At 41.2% G+C, this 8,665-nt stretch overlaps 1 protein-coding gene across 2 annotated transcripts; it reads left to right on the forward strand.

Annotated features, from left to right (window-relative positions):
- The first annotated feature begins 3,579 nt into the window (after window positions 1-3,579).
- On the forward strand, window positions 3,580-6,612 carry LOC131109285 (neurogenic differentiation factor 2-like). 2 transcript variants are annotated; one of them, XM_078788830.1, is made up of 2 exons: window positions 3,580-3,855; window positions 5,235-6,612. In XM_078788830.1, exons 1-2 carry the CDS (start codon window positions 3,729-3,731, stop codon window positions 6,281-6,283), a joined length of 1,176 nt encoding a protein of 391 aa, XP_078644956.1. In that variant the 5' UTR covers window positions 3,580-3,728; the 3' UTR covers window positions 6,284-6,612. The 2 variants fall into 2 exon arrangements, with proteins under 2 accessions (XP_078644956.1, XP_057917101.2); XM_058061118.2 differs by having other exon boundaries at window positions 3,805-3,952.
- Window positions 6,613-8,665: the final 2,053 nt, after the last annotated feature.

Raw genomic sequence — 8,665 nt, forward strand, 5'->3', positions numbered from 1 at the left:
ACTTTCGGTATGAATGCAGATCTGTCAATATAACATGTATGACTCAACATGCAGTTTGATTCTTGAATATGATTTTGTGCTCTCTGCTGCTCTCCATTTTGTTGTATTTCGCGGGTTTTAGATTCGAGATCAGTGTGTACAGATAAATAAATAAATGGGGGTAGGCTTTACAATGAAAAGTAAACACAAGCAGTGCACGAATAAGAATTAACAGGTAAAGTGTTTGATAAATGATTGTATTCGTCTCTACACTTCTAAATCAATATAAACTACACAGTATCGTATCGTAAAATCGAGCTAGCTATCTTTCAATAGCTATTGTATTGTATTGATAGCTATAGCTATATAGCTAGCTATAACAGCTATCGTTCAATACTCGGACATTTCGTTTCCTGGTATATATGTAACCCAGATAGAACAGTTTATTATTATTATTATTATTATGGTTGTTATTGTTTTTTTATTATTATTATTATTATTGGATTACATTACCTGTGCGTGTGACGTCACTGCCTTTGCAACGTCACTGTCACGTGATAGGGTGTCACCAAGCCACGTGATGGTGCGCCACCAATCAGTGCGGTACATTATCCGGAAGAGATTAGACACCGGTGTGGTTAGGTGCATAATGGGGAAAAATAACCCAAAAAAGTTTTTGCAGGTGTGTAGAAGTGTCTGACGTCGTTATTTCAGTGTCTAAAAGTCTGAAACGTAATGCGTGCATTGTCGGAGTATAAGGGTCGTTTACCAGCGCGACGCCACGTTGAAAGGAGCAGGTGCTTTGATTAGAACTACGGAATTGGTGAGTGTTTGTATCCTATTGCTAACTGTTTTGTAATTAGCGGCGTTCTTGCCAGTTAGCTTTCAATATCAAGCCTCTTCTGATTGTTCCATGGAATAAAACTTGTGGTTTCAATTATACCACAAACTTATTGTGGTCTGAGGCATTTTAAAGCCCATCTTTTGAGCAATAGTTGGTACCATTTCACTTCATGCACTAGAATGTACTTGACGTTTTGATTGTTGATGCTAACTTTGTCTTTCATGCACTGTTATTTATTGCAAGATTAATTTATTGCTTTTGACTATTATAATAATTTCATATGGAAGCAACCGAGACTCTAAATATAAAATAAAAAGTTAACAGTACTTGACGGGAAGGTTTGGCATACTTCAATACACCACTAGAGGTCACTGTTTGCCACCCTGTCAGGGCAGGTTTTATATTAAGCTGCACTAACTTTTTGTCACCACTAGATGTCACCCAGCACTAAATCATAAACTGTGTAAACCTCTTGAAAAAAAATAATCTAACACATGGGTTCATTAATTCATTCATTTTCTATTGCTTATCATCGCTGGAGCCTATCCCAGCTGTCTTCAGGCCAGCCAATCACAGGGCACATATAGACAAACAACCATTCACACTCACATTCATACCTATGGACAATTTGGAGTCGCTAATTAACCTAGCATGTTTTTGGAATGTGGGAGAAAACCCACACATGCACGGGGAGAACATGCAAACTCCACACGGAGATGGCCGAGGGTGGAATTGAACTCTGGTCTCCTAGCTGTGAGGCCTGTGTGCTAACCACTTTTTCCCCTGTTTATATATTCCATTTATATCCTATAGACTGTACTGATAATATCTCATTGCATTCAAACTGTGGTTCTGAAATCAGGTCACTTTATTAGGTACTCCTATGCAGGTGCTGTAATAGAAATTCTGCCTGTACAGAGCTAACAAAAACATTCCTATACACACATTTATAAAAATGTATCATTTTGAGAGGTGCTAATACTGTAACATATAAAGATGTAATTGTGGATAGTGTAATTCCGCAGTGGCATATAGAACGTGTGCAATGACAGAATTAATTGCCGCAATGTAAACATCAACCTGTCCTTTGTGTAAATGGTTCCTTCTGTGTCTATTTGGCATTCCTCTCCCTCTTGTCTCTGCAAATCTGTGCCTGTGCCACTTTAGGCCTCAGCCAGCTCACCCAAAGGCAGCCATGCCAGGCTTGGCAAGTTGCGAAGCGCAAAAGGGCAGGCTGCTTTAGCTAGGTTCAATTGACTCGTTTAGGCAATTGCACTCTGACATCCCAGCTTTATGACGGCCGCCTTATTGTGCGTATTTCCTCTTCCTGTCATGGGAAACGAATTGAATAATATTGTCAATAATTTTTCATTTAAACAGCGTATTCGTCATCTTAAAATCTCATTTGCACAGTCGGAGAAGTAGGAACTGAGCAAATATGGTGTTAATTAATTTATATTACATAATTATAAGACGTTTAGTTACCTTACTTTGATGCAGTGCAGCACTACATGCTTAAATATCTATACTCTATTACACTACAGTATGATGATTGCTATACTGCATTGTTCTATACAATGCTGTACTGCCTAGGTTCCCAAATTGAAACAATTAGCACATAACTCTCATAATTATGAGTGCTTTTGAACGCCTCACGGAGCAGGGAGTTGTTCATTGCTCTGTGTGCATCATATGAAGTAAGATTACTCTGGAGTGGCAACATGGAAGAGGCGGTGAGCTGGTGGGGGCTTATGACTAGCCCCCCCCATATAATAAATAAATAAATATAATAATAATAATAAAACTGCGAATAATAAAATCTTAAGAAACCACATATAGTTGGTGGGTAGACAAATTATTTTTTTCACATTAAAATTAACAAAGCATTATTAGAGCCCTGTAGACATGACAAAACACGACTATAGTCACATTTATACTCTTTTTATTTACAACATATTGCGCAACTGCAGGGTCTTGAGACACATGCTAACTCGCAAACTAGAGAGCTAGCGACCTAAACGGTAGCCTCCAAGTTATTTCCTTTCAACTTAAATAGCCAAAAACGTACCACTTCCACACGGATAGGGAGGATAACTATTAACAGTTATTTAACCTTTAACATGAACATGAATCAAACGTAATAATTTTTTCTGGGTACATGATACCATACAGCATCCATATCAAACTTGCGCGGGCCGCACTAACATTAAACTTTCATATCAAGGCGGGGGGCCTCAAACTAGTGGCCGCGTGTTTGACACCCCCTGCTTTGTAGGATGAACCTGTTTTCCCCCATTACGTGCATTTTTAGCTGTTTTTGTATCTTTAGAAGGCAAAAACAAATCGAGAAAGATATACTGTATGTGTTGATATCTTACATGAGCATTGTGGATGTTGGGTCAAAATGATGCATCAAAATCCCCCCCCAAAACCTTTAAACTGCAATACTGTGATATTGTAGCCATAGACATACTAACCGCAACATGAGACAGCTGTAAATATGACGCAGTGGAATACTATAACACTGCAATTATGTCCAGTAGTACTGTACGGATTGCATCATCCTCTCATTTGCATGCTTTAAATGTGATGACCATGGGATTATTCTGTGTTAGGATTATTTCTAGTAAGAACTCTAACCCTTCCCTATGAGATCCATGCCATTTTTTTTACTCTTATAACATAAGCAGTCCATTTTTCTGTGTGTGTTTGTCATTTACCGCTCACTTCATTTTTCCTCTTTCAGCTCCTGGTGACAGATGGCGAGTTCTTCTCTCCCCCACCACCACCACCGCCACCACCACCACCCCACCCACCCCAGGGGGAAAGCCAGTCTCTGTGAATGCGGCCGCATGTCAATCACCGGCTCTCATGTGATGGCTCTTGCCAATGACGTGCCAGCCATATGGGCCTGGCATCACAGCCTGCGATGCAACTCACCCGTGCAGTCCTCCCTCCACGCGTCTGGGGCTGCAGACAGAGGCAGGGTGGCCGCAGAGGAGGAGGAGGAGGGAAGAGGAGAGGGAGTGAAGGTAGGTGCGAGCGGAACACACACACACACGGCAAATCCGCCTCTCGCACAACGCATCGGCGCCGCACCCGGAGAGAGATGGTGTAAACAAACCTGAGGTAGGCTTCCAAATCTCATCCAAGTTTCTTTGTTGCAATGCCACCGTCGGCGATATGTTAGCCGTTTCTCTCCGCTCAACACGTCACTCCTCTTTTGAGCTCTCCATCTCCACTCCTCATTACTCCACATTTTGTTGTTGTCTTTCACGGACGCATGCACACTGCATGGAGAGGGAAAAAAGCAGGATTTATCCATTAAATACAGAAATACTGTGTGTACATACGTGTGTGTGTGTGTGTGTGTATAACAGCATGGCCGTGGGGATTGAACTCTCCTCAGGGATACATGCAGGATAATTGACAAAATATATGCTGGCATTAATTACTTTATGCTTATAATATTAGGCGTGTGTGGGATGGGGTAAGGGGGGGGGGGCGGGTGCACACCGGAGAGCTTCTCTTCTGAGAGTTGTTTTGATATTAATTTAATTTAAATGAAATGATGTCAGTTGATTTGTTTGCCAATTCAAGCCAAGCCTCGTTCCATCCTTCTAAATCACTAAAATAACCTTGAGGTTTTTTGGGATTATTATTATTATTTTTTAATTCTAAAACAGGTAAATTAAAAAAAAAAACACCTATTTGTTTCATTTTCTTTCTACAATGTGCCATGGGCCAATAATAATAATATTATTTTTTTAAAAAGCTCACAGGGTCTCACTTTGGACGCCCCTGCTATAAATTGTACGAATTTCCCCCCTCGTTTAATTTTTGGCTTCCTTTCTGTATCATGTGGTCCATTTGTGTGGCTGTGGGCGACAGACTAATCTATTGGACAGCACCCTAAACATCCATCATGAGGGACCTGCCGGCGCTCCGGCACAGGACGTACAGAAGCCGATCAAACTGTGACGGCATTTAAATTTAAACATTATATTAGAATAAAATAATCCAATATGCTAATACATGTGTGTAAAATATATATATTTTTTTTTAAATCTGCTTTTTTGGAATTGTAAGAACCTGTATGTGTCACTGGCCAATCAGAAATGAACTGAATGCCGCAGTAGGCCCCTGGGCCACACTTTGGACACCCCTCATTCAAACAGTTGTACCAAAAATACCACCTTTTTTACTGACATTACCAAAATAATGTTCAACAAATGCATCAAAAGTGAGCATTATGCGGATTCTTGCAGCTCCATGTCATCAGATTCCAGGTGTACCCAATAATGTGCTGGAAGTTTCCACCACCACCATCATCATCCTCATTTTTCCCAGACATTCCAAAGGACAAAGTGAGTAAAAAGCCTCCATTGGGCCGCCTTGCCTCTCTTTGCAGGTGGACTCGGAACAATGTTGAGCCGTCTGTTCAGTGAGGTTCTGCCGGACGTTCAGAGGCTCGCGGCGGACTGGACCGAGGACAAAGACAGCGTGGACTGCAAGGTCAAGGTGGAGTCTGGCCACCTGGCAGGGGAGGACGAGATGGACGAGCCGCGGGGGGGCAGCAGTCGAGCCGAGTCCGAGATGGCAGGCGACGACGACGATGAAGATGAGGAGGAGGAGGAGGAAGAGGAGGACGCGGAGGAAGAACAGGGCGAGGACGGGGACGAGGGGGGCGGGGACAAGCCCAAGAAGCGCGGCCCAAAGAAGCGCAAGATGAGCCCGGCCCGGGTGGAGCGCTCCCGGGTGCGCAGAATCAAGGCGAACGCTCGGGAGCGGACGCGCATGCACGACCTGAACTCTGCCCTGGACAACCTCCGCAAGGTGGTCCCTTGCTACTCAAAGACCCAGAAACTGTCCAAAATCGAGACCCTTCGCCTGGCCAAGAACTACATCCTGGCCCTGGGGGAGATCCTCCGCAACGGGAAGCGCCCCGACGTGGTGAGCTACGTTCAGATGCTGTGCAAAGGCCTCTCCCAGCCCACCACCAACCTGGTGGCCGGGTGCCTGCAGCTGAACAGCCGCAACTTCCTCACCGAGCCGGACTCTGCGCGTTTCCACATGCCGGGATCCCCTTTCTCCGTGCACCCCTATTCCTCCTACCGGTGCCGTCTGTCCAGCCCCGGCTACCAAGGCGCCGGCACCAACCTGCGGCCACACTCGTACGGCGCCGGCTACGAAGCGGCGTACCCCGCCGGAGCAACGTCCCCGGACTACATCAGCCCGGACTACGAGGGTCAGCACAGCCCCGCGGGGCCGGGCTGCGTGGCCGGGAAGCAACAGGAGTGCGACGTGGAACGGAACTATCACTACTCCATGCATTACTCCGGACTCAGCGGTTCCAGATCCGGTCGAGGTTTGACGTTTGGCCCCTCGGGAACCCGGGAGAACATTCCCCCCTTCCAGGAGGGCCCCTACGAGGACCTGGGCGCCTTTTTCCACAACTAATGACAATCCTTACATGAACTTCCTTCAAATGTTCTCCTGTAATCTGATTACTGCTCCTATACTGTTGTGCATTGTGCAGTATTGTGTGTACAAAATAACAACACATGTAATATGACTAAATACACTAATAAAACACAAAGATGTTTTAGAATTGTCTGATATGATCGAGCATTGCACTCACTCTCCAAAAAAAGGCTCCTCGTAAATATCATTATTTTTAATAAATTAAATTTAGCAACCACCAAAATATTTAATTGCAATTTACTAAGAAATATAAACTTTTTAAGGATTAAAAATGTGTCAAAAGGATTATTGTCATTGTCTAAAACCAGTAATGAAATGTAACAAAAAAGTAAATTAAAAAGCTAATTATGTTGAGAGTCACTTCAATACGTTATTATTTTTGATCATATTTTTAATAGATTCGAGTCTATAAATCATTCAATTAATGTAGTGTTGGCCATTTTTTTAAAACGTTATTTAAATTTTATTACTGTGGAACGTATTCATATTCTTTTTCAAATACATATTTGTCATTTTGCCAGGTAAATTATTTATCATCTGTGTAAAAATACTTTTATTATTGTATTTAATATGCTTAATTGTGAAAACAATATATCCATTGGCTAATTGTCTTTTGAAATAACGATATCTGCGTGTTTTAATACACAAGCAACCCATCCAGGCCTCTCTTTCAAGTGTATAAGTACATAAAAAATACAAATTATAATCATACAAACTCATTATAATAATAATATTCCTCACTGTGAGACCAGATGACATTAATGCTGATATCTCCGATCAATACGAGAATGGAAGCATGCAGACACTGGAGGACCACTGCCTGTGGTACCATATGTTAACTGTAGTGGTCCGCAGGGGCCAAAATGTCCCATAGAAACACAGACATTTATTTATATGTTCCTATTTTAGCTCCAAATGGCAACTTTGCGATTAAATTTGAATTACCAGAAAAAAAAATAGACATGCCGTTTTTACATTACATTATTACATGGTACTGTAAGTCATATTTTAAACATGTTAATTTATTTCATGTTCAAAAAAGCTAAAATTGACATGAACAAAACGGAAGTCACGTGTGCCATTGAAACGTACAGTATAAGAAAACAATATGGATATTTAAGACATAATTACCTAGCTAAAAACGTCCAGTTTTTCCACATTACATTACTGATTAGTTGAAAAACACACATAATAAAAACATTCATAGAGTTTATATGGTGGATTTTAGCAGTAAAATCAAACGTAATGATTATTTTTAAGATTCGAGTCTTACCTGTCGTTGTGTTTGCAGACAAGGTAATTAGACGTGCAAAATATTTACATTTGGTACATACACTGACACGCTAAAGTAAGACGTGCTATTCAAATCGACAAAAAATATTAATAAATAGTTAATAAAGCATCGTGGTGACCCACAATAATGTTATAATGCTGTGTCATTCACCAGGACTTCCGGGTTCCGGGTTCCGGGTTGCACGAGGGCTGTCAGTGTAAGGAAGTGTTGTTGTTGATTATTGAGTGGAGAATAAACTAGTTTATGCCATAATTTTTTTTTTTATTTTGTCTGGTAAAACAACACAAAAAACGTATTTTGAGTGTTTTTATTAATTTCTGCATTGTTGGAAGTGAGCATTTAATTGTACAAATAATAAAATATAAATATGATGCATTAATCCACATTATTAATTAACTTTCTGTCTTAATTAATTTAAGCTACAAGGGTGAATTTTTGTCCCGGTCCATACAGGTTTTTCGTTAAAAAAAATGTACACCACCATTCTGCATGGAGGAGGTGGCGAGCATGCATGCACGTCCACACGCTGCCAGCTGCGCCATGCGGCCCCTGCCAAGAGTGGCCCTTGTGGGAGGGCCCCAGTATTTCTTCGCTAATTCCACCAGCATCTGTTCATTACTCTGCACCCTGCTTTGCACCGTGCAACGAAGGAGGTTGCATGTCTTGGAGAAAAGAAAAAAAAAACGATCATGTAAAGGAGGATTTGAAAAGGCCCATTCTAATTTGTAACATTACACCCCATTTGTTATACAATGATATTAATACTGATTAATTAATTTTTAATGCGAATCTTGAAGCCCTCATTTCATTGCAAAATATTTATTTGTGAGTGGACTGACTTTTTTTGGGTTTAAATTAATGCTTTTAAATGTAATGCTAATAATTACCAGGCAGGATGCAATTACATAATCCCCAAAAAAGCAATTTTTTTTTAAAAGTAGGCCTCCATTCTTCACCTGAATGATTTTAAGTTAATAAACGTGAATTTTAACATTAACATTGATAAGCTCTGCTTCTTCCTACTTCCCTTTCAGATATGTAGAATTATGCAAACGTGTTGCATT

This window comes from Doryrhamphus excisus, unplaced genomic scaffold (assembly GCF_037039965.1).
Source record: "Doryrhamphus excisus strain RoL-2023G ecotype Guam unplaced genomic scaffold, RoL_Dexc_Guam_v1.1 HiC_scaffold_24, whole genome shotgun sequence".
Taxonomy (NCBI): Eukaryota; Metazoa; Chordata; class Actinopteri; order Syngnathiformes; family Syngnathidae; genus Doryrhamphus; species Doryrhamphus excisus.

Bases quoted from the DNA above. Each gene is read 5' to 3' on its own strand.
- LOC131109285 (XM_078788830.1), top strand. From the start codon at position 3,729: ATGGGCCTGGCATCACAGCCTGCGATGCAACTCACCCGTGCAGTCCTC. The intron at 3,856-5,234 runs GTAGGTGCGAGC...CTCTCTTTGCAG, and splicing joins GAAGAGGAGAGGGAGTGAAG to GTGGACTCGGAACAATGTTG.